The sequence below is a fragment of the Antechinus flavipes genome, chromosome 6, assembly GCF_016432865.1.
Source record: "Antechinus flavipes isolate AdamAnt ecotype Samford, QLD, Australia chromosome 6, AdamAnt_v2, whole genome shotgun sequence".
Lineage (NCBI taxonomy): Eukaryota > Metazoa > Chordata > Mammalia > Dasyuromorphia > Dasyuridae > Antechinus > Antechinus flavipes.
In genome coordinates this window covers 21078978-21099789 of record NC_067403.1, presented here as the reverse complement: position 1 = coordinate 21099789, position 20812 = coordinate 21078978, and the positions used below count along the sequence as shown (strand labels likewise).

Below are 20812 nucleotides of genomic sequence, written 5' to 3'. Positions count from 1 at the left end.
AGAACATACATGGCATTCTCTTAGTTTATTTTTGGCAATACACTCATTGGCCTTTTAAAAAGCAAGTTTTCAAAATTAGACTTTATAACTCTGTATTAAAATATATTAAAGGATTCATGGAGAAGGAAAAAAAAAAGACACAGAGAGGTTGAGAAACAAAGACAGATGTATAGTGACAGAGCCAGGGAGATGCTTTTTAAAGGAATTTGGCTCTAGAAGCCATATTTTCAAAAGCAGAGAAGTTGTATCATGTAGATACGTTGATTAGAAAGATGGACTAAATCCAGTTGTCTAATAAACATTACAATATGATCACAATGCTGTATCCCACACAGGAATCATATGTTCTTATTAGAAATTAGAGGGTAAGGTATTACTGGAACAGTCTCAGAAATTACCTAGTAGGCAACCTAATTTTCTCTTATCACTCAGTTTGATGCCTATCATTATCACTCCTATGCATATTCTAAATTATATTTTGGTTATTTTTGTAGATGTTTCATCTCTCTCCTGAAATGTAAATTCCTTTAGGAATGGGCTACATTTTTTTTCATATTCTTATATTTGCTGGTTTGGGGGGATACAGGAATAAAAGCTAGACAGTCCCTGCCCTTGAGGAAATAAGCTACTAGAAGGTTACAGAAAATTGTCCGTGGTATTTTGTCATTAATAAACAAATAACCATTGCCATATCAAAAATCAAAAACATTTTCCCTTTACTGAGCATGAAACTATATATGTTATAGTAACAAAACACTTATTTTTCTTGATAATGTTTTTAGTTTAATATTGGGTGAAATTTTATTTTGTTTTGTTTTGGATTAATTTGTTTGTTTTTCCCAAAATGCCCTTTGTTTCACCTTGATAAAAATCTCACTTATGATATCTTCTGCAATCACTGGAAAAATGTTAGTACCTTCATAAACTAAAAAATAAGGAGGAAAAAGGAAAATACTCTTCTTTCATTGTGGTCACAGAGTTCCCACTGACTCCAAAGATTTCTTTATGAACGGGAGATAGTAGCTTTTTGACCCAAGTAGCAAATATTTCTGAATGTCATAGTTTTTTAGTAGTATTTAGTCTGTTAAGCTCAGTCATATCAACTGGGTTTTATCTTATTAAAAAGAGAAAAATCAAAAGGAAAAAAATTTACTTTGGTAAATTTAAGATCTTGACACTTGAATTTTGACACTAAAGATGACTCATTTCATTGGAATTGTGATCTCAATTACAGTATGCAAATACCTAATAAAGTCAATGAGGTTTCACCCAGTATGTGTAGGAAATTGATATGAAATTGACTCCAGTATAGCATTTTATTCAAAGCTGCAACCTTTTTTAATCTCTGTGTGCTCGCAAGTATGTGAAGTGATTAGTCTATTTAAAAGACTCATTGCCTAGGAAAAAAAAATCATTGCTGCAAAGTACCTAGATTTCTTTTCTATCATTACCTTAAAATATAAAAGCCCTGATCTTTAAAGAGTTTCCTTAACAACATAAAACTTACTCATAAAACTAATTGGTTGACTCCAGTTCAATACTTAAATAAGATAGACAGTTTCACTATCTCAGAAAGAACAAAAATATATCCTTTAATTGTACAAGAATTTGAGCATCTTTTGTAAGACTGTAAGCTCCTCTATTAGAGGAGTGATAAAGGTAAATATTTAGTAATATAAAGGTTTCATAAAGATAAATACTTTATACAATGAGTTGTACATTAACTTTATACTTATTGAATATGATGATAATATAGTCACTTAAAATCATCATCAGTCATACATCTCTGATACTGTAAGCAATCACAAGTACTATATCTTTTTTCTCCTTACTCTTCACCTTTATGAATTGTTTTCAAAATGTTTTACCTTCATATTCTATCCAGCTATCTACTCAGGCTTTCGCATTATATGACTGCTTTCAGATTCCTATTCCATTCATTTCATCCTTGCATGAAAAATATGATGTCTTCTATGACTACTAAGCAGAAAACATGTTGTAATTTTTTATGACATCACTAAGAAGTGTCTATCTTTATGCCTTATTTAAGAAAATAATGGTACATATATAATTAGTTGCTTGCTGATTGAGAAAAACAATGGATGCAGGTGCACAGTAATAAATGTTGAAATCCATATATTTCTCTAAAGTTTTCAGAGTATATAATATATTGTATTATTTTTGAAGCTTCTAACAACCCTGTAAGGTTAGTATTTTAGATATTATTATTATTTCCATAACAGAGATAAGAAGACTGCTTATTGGAGAATTTAAGTCATATGTCCAAAGTCAAAAGTGGGATTCAAATATAGGTATTTCTGACTTTTAAGTCCATCATACTATTCCCTACATGATATTGCCTCAAGATGATCTAAACAATTCATCAGTCCCTCATAAAACTTTGATGGAAGAGATTGTGAGACAAAATACTAAAACAAATATTAGAGCAATTGGGATAAAAAGCTGGAGGGTGAGGGATTGGTGGTAAAAGAACAGTGGAAAGTGATGATAGAACAATGAAATCAATTTTAGGTAAAAAGAAGACATTTGCACAGAAATGTTGAGCAGACAGATGGTGATAGAAGATTGGAAATTGGAAGATGCTATTCCTAGAGAGAGAGATTTCAGTCATTCGTGTAGACATGATCACTGAACATATGAAAGTATGAAGCATCTTGAAGAAGGCAGCTGAAAGAATGGGGGCCTCTAGGGTAAATATTAGAGAAATCCCATACTTAGGAGGAAGAAAGAAGCAAAATTTTATTCACAAAATCACTGAATATCAAAGTTAAAGGCACCTTATTATTCATCCCACCCCCAAGTTAAAATTTAGAAAAATGAAGTGACTTTCTAAAGGAGCAGCACATCTAATAAGTCAAAGAACCAAAATATGCATCCATGTTTTCTGAATTCAATTGATTGAACTTTTCAACTAAATATGCTTTCTCCCTAACTCAGGGCTTCTTAAACTTTTTTCGCTTTTATTATCACTCCTATGCATATTCTAAATTATATTTTGGTTATTTTTTTTTTACCTGAGAACTTTTAATGTATATAAGTATATAAAATAGGTATACCAAGCAAACATTTACTGATAATAAATCATAATTTTGCGATCCCCACATTCAGTTATGGTACATAAAATGGGGTCACAACCCACCGTTTAAGAAGCTGGCGTCTAGATGACAATTTTAAAATAGTTTCGATAATGAAAACTAATTACCTTCAACAAGATCTGAAGACAAAGCTAGTAGTGAAATAAGCAAACAGATTTCCCAGTCTCCTCTTTGTCCCTTTTCTGATTCAAGGTACTTGTTCTGTGCTAATGCCATTCTCCTCATGTCTGAGGTTCTGCTCCCTTGAAAACATCACAGAAACAGTCTGGTCCAGCGCAGAGAACTCTGAATTTAGAATCAGATGTGAAATTAAACCCTGACTCTGCTAGCTATTTTCTGTATGAATGTAAATAAGGCACTTAACCCTTTTTGGCCTAAGTTTATTCATTTGTCAAAAGAAGGGGACTTTATTATTTGATTATTAATGGTTCCTTAAAGCTCTCTCTCTCTCTCTCTATGATTCTAGTCTCTCAAAGTTACCTCCTAGGTTTAAATACTACGAAATTATATTTTACATCAGCATTCATTGCCTTCTTCTTGTACTTCAATTGTTTCAATCATGTCCAACTCGAAGTTTTCTTAACAAAAAAATAAAAAAAAAAAAAAGAATGGCATTGTTTTGCCATTTTCTTCCCCAGTTTATTTTTACAAATGAGGAAACTGAAATAAAGAAGGTTAAGTGATTTTCCTAGGATTACATAGCTAGGAAATGTCTGAGACCAGAATTAAATTCAGGAAAATGAGTCTTCTTGACTTAAGGTATGGTGCTTTCTCTATTATGCCATTGTCTAGGGCTATTTAAGTAGAAGTTATCTTTAAATGCAATGAAAGATTCCCTCATTTTGGAATTTCAGGCCTTCTTAGTCTTCCTTGGCTGTTTGGAGTATAATAGGTTGCTTTCTCTCTGGGTCTCCCTGTCTCTGTCTCTTTTTTTGTCTCTGTCTTTGTCTGTCTCTGTGTCTCTATCTCTCTCTTTCTGTCTCTGTCTCTTTGTCTCTCTTTCTGTCTCTCTTTAGAGACATATAAAGTTATCTCTATCTAGATGCCATTTGGGGGTAATTCTATTTTTTTTATACCTGTACTGACTGCAAATGAGTAAAGAAAGTAAGGGTTCAGAAATAGATCCTAGGGGCAGTTAGGTGGTCCATTGGATAGAGCACCAGAACTGAAGTCAGGAGAACCTGAATTCAAATCTGGCTTCAGACACTTAACACATCCTAGCTGTGTGAACCTGGGCAAGTCACTCAACCCCAATTGCTTTAACAAAAAAAAAAAAAAAAAAAAGGAAAGGAAAGGAAAAAAAGAAAGAAAGAAATAGATCCCAGTATATCTCTTGTGCAGAAATCTGATTAATTTTCAGAGAATTGATCTGATGTTGTCTTCAGAGACTTACAAGTTTGGAAAACATTTGAAAAACTAGGCTGGCATGAACTTCTTCAAAAAGGCCTTATCTAATAGGCCCTTGCCTAGCCTGCCTGAAGAAGGTTAAGAGACTAAGAAAAAGTGACCACACATCTCTAAAGAGATGTCTTTTTTTTTTGAGATGAACTCTTTCCTAATTTTCACCCTAGTCTGGAAACATAGGAAAAAGCACTGAATAGATCAAAGGTGAGCTTGAAACTGTCAGGAGATTTCCCTTTTGTGCACACAGACAGCCTTAAAAAGAAGTGGCCTAGCAGGGGTGGGAAAAGTTCACTTTTCCCACCTGATTTCTCTAGCCAGGCACTTTTAAATTGTGTAGGAAGAATGTTTCTACTGAGTTCCCTTTGGAACAGAATCTGTGGGAGAATTGGCTCCAACTGAGTGGGAGGTGAAGTAACCATGGTCTTGAATTTGTTAGTTCAGCCAAAAGTCTGTAATGGAAAGTCTATTTCAGAATTTATCTATGGTATTATTGCACTAGTCCAGTCTTACAAATCGTACTTTATATCTATCAGTGAAACTATAAAGGAATAAAAACTCTTCTGTTGCCCACTACATCCCTTACTTCCTTCTGTTATTCATTTTCCTCCCTCTTCTCAGTTCTATTTGACTTCCTTTTCATCTGCTTCTTCCTCTTTTCCTTTTTATCCTTTTTGCTGTCCTCTTAATCCTTTTTGTTCTCTCTCCCCTCCTACTTTTACCTCTTCTTTTTCTTCTTCCTCTCCTTCTGATCTTTTCTGCCCCTGAACTCAATGAATTGTTAACCACTGAAATACGTTCCCACGTCTTAACGAAAGCTCCGTCTCTTGGTCAAAACTGCAACAGATTACTACAGAAAGAAGATAATTTCTCTACCTGTGACACTGCCAATATAACAGTCTGTTTTACATTGATAGTCAAGTGGGAGCATTTCTCTGCCTTTAAATCGGTGGATAACAGCACACTGGCTGTGCAAACCAAACCAATCCTAAATAGAAGGAAAAATCAGACACCTAATGTTTTACTGTTTGTTTTCCATCCATAAAAGACATGGAGAAAAATAAAAGCAGCATCCACAGGATTCTAGGTAATTTGCAGAAGTCATCAGGAATATCTTCCTTGTCCTTATTAACATTCTGGTAATTGATATAACTGAAGCATATTTAAAGTTTTGCTAAAAGATAAACTACTGGAGGCTGTCAACTTCAACACAGGCTATATTGCTCATCCTACTTGTCCTTTCTTTCCCAAAAATGCAGATTGTGTTGAAGTAAGTTCAGGAATAACAGAAGGATTCTAAATTGCCTGTCTTCCCTTCAAAATATCCCTGGACTGACAGAAGATTCTTCTGGAAACTTTTTTTCCTTCCAATCACTCTCATATAGTTTTCTCAATGAGAGATTTTCAAAATTGGGTAAATTTAACTTTTAGAGGTTCTTGAATTCAGAGTAGCTCTGTAGATGGCAAAGAAAAGAAGGAGGCTGACTCCTATCAAATAATTCAAGTTTTACAGTGCAGAGACAGCCATGCTGGATTATTCAGCCCTCTTTTTTCCCTCCCCATGTGAGGATTCCCTCAAATCCATCACAGAACAGGATTTTGGACATTTTATATTCTACTCAAATCAATGATACTAATCAATCAAGCTTGGCATATGTTGTGTGTAGTCACAGCCCAAATTTCTTTCTTGAAAACTTTGGCTTTGCCTCTTATCCTATAGTATCTGTTAGATCAACAATGCTGTTAGCTTAGCAATACTATTATTGATCATTTATACTGCACTTTTATGCCACTTTTATTAACTTGAGAGCAACATTATCTAAGGTTGTTTTTGTAGCCATGTATATTGTGGTACCTAATGGTCAAATAGATTGAATGTACATATTTCCAAGGAAGACATTTTTATAGCTCCTATCTTGTGCCAGGAACTGTGCTAAGCTTACTTGAGGAGGAAAATCAGTCTTTCTTAAGATACAATTACCATAAGAATGAACCATAAAGTAAAATTATATTTAAGCCTTTGATATTGCTCTTTAAAACATTTATTCATTCTACTATAAGTATCATTGGACTTCAATTATGCATTTTTTGGCTGAGCTTGTGCCCTAAATTAATATGAAATTTATTGAAGGTGATAGTCCCGATGCAAAGTGGAAATGAATCACAATCACCTAGATATGAGAATTTGGTAACCATCCCATGCTCTAGTTTCTGATTCACTTAGACCTTATCATCAAGAAAGCACAGGATATCTCTCTTAGTAATTCCTCCAAGAAAGTGAACCTAAGCATTCTGTGTGAAAATGGAGCACTGGAAATTTCCCTCAGAGCAGGACTCATTGTCACTCACCTCACTTTGCGCCATGATTATTTTTGTTGTTGATGTTTTATGCTATTCTAGCATCCTGTTTCATGCTCACGTGGGTCTAAAAGTTAGAAAATGATCATCAATTTTAAAATAGTTCTTAGAGAAACAACTGAAATGTCTTTGCTCATTTCCTTCCAGTTTAAAATTAAACTGATCCAGTTACTCTTGTTTTCTTCCTATTTCTGTAATATAAATCTATTTCAACTGGCAATTATTTTTTTTATCTCCTCATAAAGCTCTAATTAAAAAAAATATCTAAAAACGGCTCCTGTTTTCCTGCATAGGAAGAATATTATCATCCTATCTAAGTCACTGATAATTGTAAGAGACCTAAGTTGACAGAGACATCAAACAGGTTTATGTGAAGAGGAATAGATGTTTATTTTAATCCTTTTCTTTTCTTGACTTCAATATTTGTTGTGAGATTCTAAAGGAGATATTACTAAAAAAAAAGAAAAGAAAAAAGAAATCCTTATATATTAGTAATGATGCCTTTATAGTTCAGGTGCTGCTGAAGTTATTTGACATTGCTCTGTTGAATTTAGGACACTTTTCTCCTGCTGCACTTTGTAAACATGACCATCTGTTTAAACACTTTTTAAAGTGGTATATATGCCTCTAGCAAATGTCAGCTTCTTGAGGGAAATGTATATATCTTTTTTTTTACATTTCTAGAACCTAGTCCAGAAACTGAAACACAATAGGTACCTAATAAGTGCTTGCGAGATTGAATTTGTATCATAGTGAATTTATTAGAAATAATAAAACTGAAGATCCCAAATAAACTCGTTGCTTCTTTCAATAATGTTATGAGGAGTTTACACATTTATGACCTATTAAGCATTTTCTACATACTCCCACAGGAGCCTCAATAAAGAGACAAAATTACTTCTGTATGGGTCACATATTAAATTTAGTCACTAAATTTATATTTTATTGCAAAGCAACAGAGAAAGATGAAGTCAGGGTTAAAGGGAAACAAATTGTTAGCCTCTCTCTGTTTTTTGTCTCTCTCTCTCTCATATTCACATCTATCACCACTATATACAGCTCAAAAATGTATTTTATCTTAATTTGATCATCTTCCTGGGTGCCTTTTATAAACAAAATAAGAGACTAAGAAAAGACATAAGATCAGTCATGATTTACTACATTTCCTAGAAGCATGGAAGTGAGATTGCAAGTATTTATTATAATAAAGCTGATTGGATTGTATAACTTGGTGATTGTTGGATAGCTCAGGAACAGGTCTACTTGGAAAAGTCTGTTTAGGTGGGAAACATAGAGCAAAAACTCTTTCTCTCCCCGTTTCCCCATCCTGAGGGTAATTGCTTTAATATACAGAGACAAAAATATTATGATTGGTACTTGCGGAAGGGGAGTGGAAAACAGAATCAATTATTTGCACTCAGATGATTTCCTCATGGAAAGCAAATAGGTGAAAGTAAATATACCATGAAAGCTAAGAAAAGTTGGAATATGAACAATTATTTCATTGATTTGGGCAATCTTAATGGACAATCCTGATAATGAATTTCAACCTATTAGAACTTGGATTGCCTGTCTACACTCATTGCTTAATTCTGTTTTTTTTTTTTTTTTTTTGGGGGGGAGAGGGGGGTGTTTGTGTGATTTGATATTAGAGTTGTTTAGTATGAAGAAAATTGAATTCTGCTTTTTTTTCCCCCTGAGGCAATGGGGGTTAAGAGACTTGTCCAGGGACACACAACCAGGAAGTGTTAAGTGTCTGAGGTCAGATTTGAACTCGGGTCCTCCTGAATTTAGGGCTAGTGTTTTATCCACTACACTACCTAGTTGCCCCTTAAGTTTTCAATTAGATATAAAAAATGCTGCACAAGTTGGATGTCTAGAGAATCATTGGAGAATCAGTATAAAGTCAAGTGCTGATAACTATTTGATGAACTTGACCAGCTGAGACAGCCCATATGCATATTTTTTTTTAAAGACTAATTGTTTGGGTAGATCATGTTAGTTTGTCTTTCTTTGGTCCTGATAAATTATCCAAAACACTTTGCCAGGTATATTTGACAGCAAGGTGAAATTTTAAAAGTTGATAGAAATGAAAATGTACACATTCTTTGCAGATTTAATTACATCTAGAATTTCCCATTAAAATCATATCCATACCATGGTAAAGAAGATCTAAATCATAACTGTACATTAAATTGGGTAGCAATAAGTCACCATTGCTTAGTAGTTAATACAAGTCTCACTGATACCAATCACCAAAAATGATTTTCCATAATTGAAACTAATTCTGGGACTTCTCTAATCTTCACCTTAAAATTTCCATTTGCTCATTGCTTATCCCTTCATATGCATATTATGTGTCTATGCTTTGATTGTTGGTCTCTTGTGTTTTCCTGCTTATCTTTAAAAACTTTCAAAGATATGATTTTTAGCTACTGGGAGACATCCACTCTAAAAATTTTGCATAGGATGATAAATTAATTAAGATTCTGGGGAATGAAATAAAATTTTTAAATAGTCTTAGTTTCTCACCCTGAAGGATTTTTTTTAATTGATTGAGTGGTGTAGAAAGGGAAAATAACAAAATCTTCATATAACCATGTAGAAAAAATTGAATAATGCACTGTCAATTTTCTCATCTCTTAGTATGCTTTATTATTTTATTAACATCACCACTACCTTTGTGAATACAGAAGCTTTCTTTCAATGACATTTTACTTAAGCGATATTTCTATAGAGTATTTGATGTTTTGGTCCATCTGTGATCCTTTGAAGTCCCATCCAAAATGGAGAGACAATGGCAAGTGAAACTTAAAAAGTAGCCAAACTACAGAAACATTGGTTTTCTTAATGTCTTTAGCATTGATGTGAGTTCTAACATCATTTGCTTCTTAAATGTGAAAAAAGTATGTATCAATCTATTAACCATTTTTCTGGGATGGATAGTATTTCCTTTCCTTGAACAAGATTTTTAAAAAATAGAAAAATCAGTATAGAGGGGCAGGAGATTAGGAGGAGGACAATGATGTGAAATAGATATGGGGAAACAAAGGCATGTTAATACCTACCAATTTACTCAGTGAAATAAAATAACCATGAGTGTTAAGGATGAGAACTGGTAAAAATAAGTAAATGAGTAAAACTAAATCAATAAGAGAAAAATAAGAATGTATAGCAGAAATACACACATACACATATAAACTGGCTGCCAATGCTTAAGAAAGTTGATTGGAGAATAGGAAGCAAGGTAGGTAAGTAAAAATAAATTTATTTGACTGAGTTCCCCACCACCACCACCACCACCACCACTATTTCTCTGGTTCTGACTTTAAAAAAAATGACTTTTTCCTATTCTATCATTATTTTGGATTGTAAATAAGTTACTTTACCATATATTTGCTTAGAAATGTTTGGCCTTAAATTTTAAAGTACTTTAAATGATTCAAGGGGAAAAAATAGAGCTGAGCATTCTGCTTTCCAGATTACATCAGGATGTAGAATAGGTCAAGAAAACTGTTCTAGAATTCGTTTTGATGAAAATGAATAATCTTATTATTATAAATTCATTCCCTAATAAAACAATGGTCATCCACAGAGCTGCTGAACTGAACAATTACTGGGGCAGCATCTCTTTCTTTTTTGTTCCACCATATTTGAATTAAGTCCAAATCAAAGCATTCTGCATCAAACTTGGCATATCAGTTCACTCACTTCTTTTCCAATGAAAACGGAATTATCTGTCAAACAGAGAGTAGACTTACAATGGGGAAACCATTTGAACATGTTATATTTTAATTTGCAGAGACAAAAATGACAAGCAATTTATTTACATAAAACTGTACAAAAGCAAATTAAATTATGTAAAATATTTCATAAATAGAGTTGGACTAGCGTTTAATACATTTTGCATGTTTAGCATAGTTGCGTGCATAGTGACTCATAATAAACGATGATAAATTGTTCTCTGCTTCACTATCAACATCCAAGTTGCAGAACAATAGTCAATGATTAATATTACAAACAGAGCGTACCACACTGAATGCAAGTGCTTTAAAATTTAGGAAAAGTTGTCTGAAAGTGTACCCCAGGTAGGTGGGAAATGATGCCTTCTTCCAGATGTTTGATACCTTTGCCAGGGACACAAACTGAAATGCTTTGCTACTTTCAAGTCCATTTTCTCTTCTCCTTTTCTTAGGGACACACTGTATATTTATCACCGATTCTACGTAAGTAGAACAATTTTGCTCCAATTTCCCATGATAGTTTTAAGATAGCTGCCCATTTTACGGCAGTTTCTTGGGGTGTCTGCGCATCTGCGTGTGTGCATGTTTTCCTACAGAACATCTTCCTAGGGTAATCTTTCAGCCAGACATCTTTAGCTCCATTTTAATTCCTTCCCACATAAAAATAATGCCTCCCCTGTTTTTTGAAACTCAGGCAGCAGGCCAGTCAGAAACTATATCGAATAAATATATCGTTACTTGAGATCCAGAATGAACATCAGATTTCTGATCGAAGTTACAGACGTTAATACATATATAAAGTTATATAATTATGCATCAATCTATAAACGTGTCCTAATGTAAAACGCATGCAAAGTTCATTTGGGTTTCCTGTGTACAGAAAATAATTGATTTATTATATACTGTACAACCAAAATGGAATGGTAGCTAAAAACAACAACAACAACAAAATCTGAAATCGTTTCTTTTTTGTAGAATGGACTGAACACATGTGGCAGAAGCCAACTTGGGTTACTATCGCCATATATGCTATAGTTCCCTTCTGATATCTCGTGGGCAGCCCATTCAAGCTTGTTTTAAGAATGAAAGATATTTAAGACTGGGCCATTATCTGAGTTTGGCAGAAGGCAAATTCTTTTTAATATATTATTTATCATTTCTCAGAAAATAAACATGGATAAATATACAGGTTCAAAAAAGTTGGGAATAGCCCATTACCCCTCAGTGTCCAAACCCAACCACCACGTTAACCGTAACGACAGGTAGAAAAGGCACAATTGCATATTTTGCATTCACTCTTTGAATTTATTTTTTTTGTTTGTTTTTGTTTTTTTAAAAAGCACTCTATATGTGGAGTGGCACCAGATTTAGCCTATTTAAAATTAAAAAAAATACAAACACAAAATATATTTCTGTGTCATGCCAGTTCATAATAGTAATAAACATGTTATGATGGCTAGTTCTACTGGAATTGCTGTGAATACTTACAGTACACTTAATTGTATTCTTTCACACCCATTTTAGTTCTAAGGAGATTCTCACAAGTTAGATGACTTAATGACATGACCAATTTTGATATGGTGCAAACATCGGTGAGTGACTGCTGATCCAATTAATCTGAAGGTCCAGTGTGACCCGTATTAGCTTTGTAGACAAAAGGGTTTAAAGACATATCGAAACAAGCTACCTAGAGGTTTTCAAGTGTCTCTTCCAAGAAAGAAAAATCCTATTGAAGCAAAAAAAATATTTTTGAACATCTGTGTTATGCAATTGAGTATTCTGTTGAAACGTGCAAGAAAAATATGTATACATTATTACATAAGTATCTTTAGAAGCATTTTTCTTAATAGGTACTTACAGATTATACAAGGCAGTACTGCTTTAATGCAGTTTCCTATCAAAGTACTAGAACTTCATCTTTCCGTAACGTAAATAATAATCAAACATAAAAATGTTCAATTATTAATATTTTAGTCTTATTTGTCCCTCAAGTCCATTGTCCCCATTCATCCTAATTACTATACACAAACTAACACCGAAACAAAAACCTTAACGCTGGCAAGAGCAAAATGGAATGGCCCTAAGTCCCCTCCCTCCCCATTCCCTCCCCTTCCCCACGACCCAAAAGAGGAGAAGTAGTTTTCAGAGATAAACATTGCGATGACTTGTACTGAACTCTTATTCCAGGCTGCTTAACTTTATAGTCTAAGTAGTTCCACGAAGCAAGAAACTAGGCAAAACTACATTGGGACTACAATTTGCTAGAAAGCCATATAGCCTAGCCATCCCTTTACACCGGGCTATAGCTATTCAGAGATCTGAATGTTTGCTCTCTTCCCGTGTTATTCCCCATTTTGCTGATTGTCGATTTCATTTGAATGTCCCAGCTCCATTTTAAACTGTCCTAAATCTTCATCTACAGAGCAGATGGCTCAAGTTCTGCACTCTGTTACTTTTTATTGCACACAAAACCTGTATCTGTTCCGTCTTTCTTTAAGATGTGCGTCCTGTGAGAAATGTCACAGCCCAGGACTCATTTCTTTCATGTTTAGATTGGAATGCTTTGTAATTTGTCTCGAGTGACTGTGTAAGTATCGGATCGGTGCTAAAGTCAATCAGACTTCGTCACCTTCCTCAAAAGCTATGAGTCTCGACATTCCATATTACACAGGACTCAGGTTTAATGCACTTTTGTTTGAAGAATATTGGCATTGGACCATTGACCAAAGCAACGGATAATCTGTAAGGTGGATGTAAAGTCCAGTAAGCCTACCCTGGATTCTGGAGGTGATGGTGGGAGGAGATGGGGAAGATGATAATTGGACTTAATTCGCAAGATGCTTATGCCAATAAATCACCTTTCTGTACTTCCCTCCTCCCCCAACCCATTACCCATAATTTCTATGACTTTGAAAAATGTTATCTTCCCTGATAATATGACCCAGAACTAGCACAGGACCTGCATTGCCTCTTATGGCATCAGCAAATATGCTGACAAGCTCCTTTTGAGGATTTCAACTAAAATTCATTTTAAAAAATTCTTTTCTGGACTAAGTGACTCAGCTGCTATGCAAAATGAAATCTATCTGTTATGTATGCATATAACTTTTTGTGGGTGTGATGGAGTTCTAAGTCAAGACCAAAAACATTTTGTAATTCCCCTGATCCACGGTATGATCTTTGGCCTTTAAATGACTGAAATTGTCCCAGATAGGTGCTAATGTTGGTCTTGTCCAAAGAAAATGTAAGTTCAACAGGTGATCGTTAGTATGATGCATGGGATGCTAATCTGTTTCTGCAAACTGTAATTAATTATGCATATAGAGAGAACATCCTGTCTATGAATGGAATTGACCTCAGAGTTAATTATTTGATAGGGAAATACACCACGTTTTAGACTGCAGTCTCCGGCTGCAAGTGATTTTTCGGTTACCAGCCTCGGGTGAGAATATTAAAGCTGTGGTCTTCAGAAAGTGCTTAGTAACAGTTAGACCTTTTTAATAACTGGACCTAGAATTTGGAAGGTTTGAGGCAGATTGTTCTAACGGGGATCGACCATATTCTGATGGTGTCATTTGGAGTATACTTTTTTTTTTTCTTCTGACCTGTTATTCTCAATCAGTCAGATGACAATCAAACTAATCAAAATGATTAAAATCATGCTTCAGCATTTGGGATAAAGACAGTGTGCTGTGTTCTGCTAATCAGGCTTATTACCATGAACGAAACTTGCAACCATCAATTTTTTTTTGGGGGGGGGAGGAATCGGTGAGGGGATTAGACATGCAAGTAACAACAATGGTTTCTACATTGTACATCATCATCAGGCAAACGGTATAATTAAGTGCCTGATGTGGAGGCAGAAGTGGCAGGCCAGCTTTGTCTCTTTGGTAGCCCCCCTTTTTAATTTTTTTTGAGTTAAATTGTTTTGATTTTTTTTAAGGTTTGCCCCTTTTTCTTTCTCTTACATGAAAGAACCTTATTGTTGCTTCTGAAAGCCTACAGGTAAACTTCTCTTCTAGTGAGAGTGTTGACAGGAGATGGCTTGTATTCCCCCGTCTTCGTCAGGGGAATATCCTCTGGGTTGGCTTCCTCATTTTTGCTGAAATTAGCTGCACTGAAGGTCTCATAGGATGAGGTCAACTTTTTGTTAAGGAGGTTTCTGTTGCGGTCACCCATGAGAGAGGCTTCTCCGTTGGCCAGCTTTTCCTGGCTGCCCCGTTCATCGACGGGCATGAATGTGGAGAGTTTTGGCTGGCTTTTCTGCTTCCTTTCAGGTGAAGTACGGACTGGCATCCAGCAGGAGTCTGAGTGACCATATTCATCACACTCTCGGGTGCACTTCCCTGTCAGGGCTACATCTGGCAGAGGCCTTGAGTCTGAAATAAGAGCAGAAAGAGCCTTAAGAATAAAAGTCACCTTTCATCCCCTCTTCTATCGTTTCAAAATAAAGAAATAGCCATAAATTCCCTCCAACTGAACCATTTTCATCCCACCACCCTTAAACCAAGGATTGTGTGTGTGTGTGTGTGTGTGTCTGGGGATTCTAATATTTCACTACAGCAACATATAGAATCCTCAGCGGAAAATAAACATACATACAAATACACACACATAAATATGTAATATACAAATATAGGTTTTGCATTAACATTGTGTGTTTTACTAAGTAATAACTGAACAAAAGCTTCACTTCAAAATTATATGGAAACAAGTAATACTTAGAGCAGAATGGATGACGTAGTCACATACTAAATAATGACAGCGTTCCAATACACTTCTGCTTTCTTTTTTGCACAGAAAATAAACCTAAACATTATAGAGAAAGATATTAAAATTTGTGTGATTTATCCCAGAGGGAGGAAAAGAAGATTTGCAAATCTATTCTCTTATTCCATAATGTCTTATAGATAGAATTTGTGAAAATGCAAAACCTTATATTTAAACACTTCAATTTTAAATGGATACTACTTCATGTAACCAAAATTGTAAATGAAAAATACAAATGAAGAATGGGCAAGAGCATAAAAACAACTTCCCCCCCATATTTTCAGATGATCTATTATGTATGTGATGTAAGAAAAATCTCCCTCAAAAAATGGTTGCCAAAGTGTTTGCTGAATGGAAAACTCATATGAACGTGGCGTGTTGTACAAATGCAGTCATTTCTCGGACCTTTGTGGTGTTATATAACATGCATGTGTAATTAATTGAATATGTTTGCTATTTGCACCAAGATGGAATGAGTATTCATTGTATGTAGTTAAATCCTTTCTGATTAGCACTTGATGCCCGTCATGATCTTTCCTATCTTCAAAGACAGATGTGTGTGATTTAAATAATACTGTATTTTTTTTTTGAGAAAAAATGCTTCAAGATTTCTCAATGTTAATATTTAAATCTGTTTTGTGCTGCTGCTTTTTTATGAGCTTTCTATGCTGCAAAAAAGGGGAGACACCTCTGTATAGCATTTAATAACTTTTATAGTTTAGTTTATAGCCAAACAAAAGAACATAATACGACTGAGCTCCATTTTATATCACACTGTATCATTTTATTATATGGCTTGGGGATTACATAATCTATTCTCGCAGCCAAATTTTGCTCCAAAGAATATATTCACAAGGGTTGAAATCAATAATGTTTACATATACACAACCTTTGGCAGCCTTGGGCTCTTTGTAAACTCTTCATGATAAATCTAGATGATATTCTTTGCTGTTTTTATCTATAATGCATCATTAAATGATCCCTTTTCTTTTTATTTGCATGGCATTTATTATGTTTTAGCCACTGAAATTTCCTAAATTTAGTCACACCAATTATAACTATCATTTTTTTTTCAGTTATGGAAAACAGAAACATTGATATTTGTTGGCCCATCAATTCCTGAACCACTGTAGCCTGGCAATGTGGAGAAGCCACTGAAGATGTTCCATTGTTCATCACAGGAAACATGGTAATGATTTTTTTCTCTCACTTCTCAAAGGTAAAATGGAAAGACAGTAATGTAGTACTGTCATACAAGCTATTATTTGATATTTAAGTACATAAATACTCTTAATTTTGCTCCAAAAAAGACAAATAATTTCCCAATTCCTAGTTTAAAAAAATTAAATTATTTAATTCATTTAATTCCATATTTGTATGTTTTTAATATCACAAGGTTTATAGCTTACTAATTAATCTTAATTAATCAGGCTTACTAATTAATCCAACAAACACAAAATATTATATAAGATGCTAGTATAAACTATATTGTTTTAAAATGTATCTAAGAATATTGAAATTCTTTTAAAATGTCTCTTTAAATACAAATTTTACATTTAGAAAATTTTTCTCTTCTCTAATTTTGCTTTTTACCTGCATTGCATTAATAACTGTAAACTTTTTTTTTTTTCTATGACAGTGTACTAATGTTCTGGAAACTCTATGATCTTGCATTTTCAGATTGATTCTTTTTGTCAAATTCTCTGTTATAATACCTTGCTCAAGTGAACCATAACTGTTATACAGTCATCCCCTTAAGTTTATTTAAAACTCATGCATTTAGTGTTAAACTCAGCTTATCAAAGATCCCATTAGCTACTCAGGAGGCTAGTTTTCAGGGATTAATTTGTATTTTCAGTTTGGAATGCATTACACTATTGTTTTCCTTTGTTATGCTGTGCAATTAGGCATGGTTAGTAGAGTTATATTAATACACTGAAAACTCATCTTACATTTTGTTTAACTTATGCACCTAAACTACTTACTGCTCACAAGTAATTAAATCTATTTTCATTGATTCAAGTTCCAATTTGAAACACTACTGAGATGCACTGACCTTCTTTCCCTTGGTCTTTTCATAACACAACCTGGCTAGCTTCCAGTTGAGATTGATTTCTACTTTGCACATTTAACTAAAAGGGACTTTTCCTCAGAGCTGTCACCTACAGTGTACCACATCTCTATCCAAGAGGCATGATTTTTAATAAAGAATGCCTGTCATTTCCAGAATCAGATCCTTGAGTAGGAGAATAACCTAGAAGCTGACAGGCCTAATTATCTAAGATATATTGTACTTTTTGGTCATCAAATTCAGCAAATAATCAAGAAAGTTTGCAAAAGATTTATCATACACTTTATCTCTTCCAGACTCGGATGATTGTTCAGAGAAATTATCAAAGGGCAGTCAACATGGTGGCAAACCTTTCCAAAATTCATGCCTAAATTTAATATTTTTCATTTTGGAGAAATGTGTTATGATATTAAACTTAAATCTTTTGTGTTACATTTACAAATATCACTTACTTTTAATCCCTATTAAAACAACTAATCATTTCTTCCCAAAGTACTTCTCAAAGTAACTGGCAATTACAAAAAAACAAAAGTATTTCATAAGAAAAACATGGCGGTTTTCTTTCTCAATCAACTTTTCTCAACTTTTGGATGAAGATTTTATATAGGGCCTACAAAGTATTTAGTTAGAGCATTCTGTGTTCTTAAGACTAAAGACATGTAATATGAGTTACTATTTTGGTCACATTTACAGCTTAACCATTATTGAGTTGCCAAGGGCATTAACATTTTAGCAACTTACCTTTAAGATCACTATAAGGGAGAGGGGCAATGAATAATGAAAATCTTCAATTCTGTGACCTCTTAAAGACTTGGGTGAGTATTCAGAAAGCAAATGAGTGAGCTGTATAACTCCCTAATGGAATTAGAACTATTTTTTTGTGTTGCTAATTCAAAAACTTCATACCCCACAGTCTCTTGGCTTTTTCTGGAATGCACTGGTAACATAACAGAGAACATTTTCTTTTTATATGTGATTAAATTGTCATTGACTCTTCTTTTTAAACTGGTCTTTGATTTCATTGGTTTAAAGAGCTACTGTTTACTCATTTCCTCTCTTAATGCATATAAGCACTTTACCTGTCACTTATTAGTCTTAGAGAGTTGCCTAGAGGTACTGAGAGTTGAAGCATTATATTCACATAATGGGGCCACAAAGCTAATATGTGTCAGAGATGAGAAAGAAACCCAAGCCTTCCAACTTTGAAGCCGAGATATCTCTCTGCTATGGTAAACTCCTTCAATTACTAAAAATCACTCCAAGAATAATAGCTGAGGGAAACAGCACATCTTAATACCTTGTGATATTTCTTACATGTATCTGAATATATCAAGAAGCTATGACTTCATCAATATAGATTCTTCCTTCTATATCTCACTAGGTTGTCTTTTACTATGGCTAAAAATATTAATGACCTAGTGCCCCCATAATGAGTTTCTCCAAACTTAGCTATGCTGATAGTAATTCTGTCTTTCACAAAGTCTGTGCTTGAAATCTTTCAGTGATAATAGGAACTTCTAGAGCTTATTTACTATAGCCTGAAAGAAATCAGCACGATTCAAATGATTTTCAGAAGTTTCACCTTCTTAAAATACAAAGCAAGACATTGCCAACAAAAATAATACATATACTACAATCTATATATAAATATTTTAAAGTCATCACAACCCAGGATTAGAGTTGTAAGGAAATTTAGACTTTATTTGATCTAGCCCAATTTGGATATATGGGGATTTTTCTATAATTTCTCTGGTTAATAGTTTCTAATCTTTGCTTAAAGAACTCTAATGAGAGGGAGATACTATGATCCAAGATCACCTTAATTACTTGAGACACTTCTAATACTTAGGAAGTTCTCTTTTATTTGATCTGCCTGTACTTCAACGCTACTTGTTCCCAAGATTTCAAGATCTGAGCTCTAGGTCAAACAGGATATGTGTAATGATTTTTATATAACAAAGCTCTTAAAATATTTAAAGACAGTTTTTATGTTCTGGTACACCAAAAAAAACCCAAAAAAACAAAACAAAAAAAACACAACAAACCTACCTCAATTCTGTCAACTAATTTTTAGATGGAATGGTCTTGAGAATCCTCACTATTGTGATCATAAAGTTTTCCTTCATCCTTATCCAACCAATTGCCAAATCCTATTAGTTCTAGCACTGCAATGCTTCTTGCTCTGATCCTTTTTCTCAATGTATAGTGATCATTATTATTTAGGTATTTTTCACCTACCACATGGCCTATTACCCTTGTCTCCTTAATAGCTTTTTTCTGTTTGAGTCAGACTCTTCTCAAATTTATCCTACAGACAGCTTCACAAATAGCCTTTCTAATGCACAGATCTGACTTTGTCTTTCTAAGCATTGCTGCTTTGGTGGTATTTCACCAGCTTGCCAGTATTTTATCATAAAAAAAAGGCTGATTCTCTCTGATAGGTCTTTTTGTTCATGGCCCTTATTTCTTCTAGAACAATATACATGTTGCTCAATCTGTCATTTACAGATTCTATAAGATGTCCAAATTACTTTCCCTGCCCTATTTCACTTGGATCATCATTTGTGCCATCATTATTTCATACACTCACATCTGACTTTTAGCAGTTCTGTGATCTCATCCTCCACTCTTCTTCTATCCCTGTGCATTAGTGCAGGTCAGCTTCTAAATGTGAAATTCACTCTTTCTTCATTTTTCCTTGGAGAAAACCTTTTCTTTCTTCAAGGCTCTTCAAGGCTCAAGTCAGGAATGAAACTATTCCCTCCTCCACAAAGCTCTCCCTGCTCAAGTTTTTCTTAGCTCATATGGTCTTGACCTTTCCTATGCCCTTATTATATTATATTTTATGTCATTTCCATTTGTGTACATGGCAAACCTACACTGTAGCATCTGGTGGACGGAGGATATGATTTTTCTTTTCTTTCCATTTCCTTTCCTTTCTTTTTATTCCTAGCATCTAAAAATGTTTTCTATATTCTCAATGCTTAACATTTTTAAAGAAATTGAATACTGTATACTGTTCTTAACTCTCCTAGCCTGGGTATCAAATACTTTATATTCATCTTTTCATCATTCTGACACTTGTTTCTTCATCAGAACGTGAATATCAAAGCTAACATTACCAAGAAGCAGAATAAAGACTTTTTAAAAAAAATAGCAATCACTAAATAATAAAGGTAATGAAAACTAACTTTTAAAGAAAGATTTAAAAATTGAATTATCATAATCGATCCAATAACCAAAAATTAAAAAAAAAACACTTTCAAAAATAAACTTCTGAGATGTAGGCAAGCATCATAAAGGAAATTTTGGAAATTCAAGCAGATGGCTACCATATAAACACTTTGGAAATT

At 34.0% G+C, this 20812-nt stretch overlaps 1 protein-coding gene across 4 annotated transcripts in view; it reads right to left on the bottom strand.

Annotated features, from left to right (window-relative positions):
- Positions 1-10644: 10644 nt before the first annotated feature.
- The window catches only part of PCDH7 (protocadherin 7), a 464843-nt gene continuing 454675 nt past the window's right edge, over positions 10645-20812 (bottom strand). For 3 of the 4 annotated variants that reach the window (XM_051965774.1, XM_051965775.1, XM_051965776.1), the window contains exon 3: positions 10645-14997. In XM_051965774.1, coding sequence (XP_051821734.1) covers positions 14618-14997 — 380 coding nt within the window. In that variant the 3' untranslated portion in view covers positions 10645-14617. The remainder of the gene's footprint in view (positions 14998-20812) is intronic. The other variant, XM_051965777.1, reaches the window with a different exon arrangement.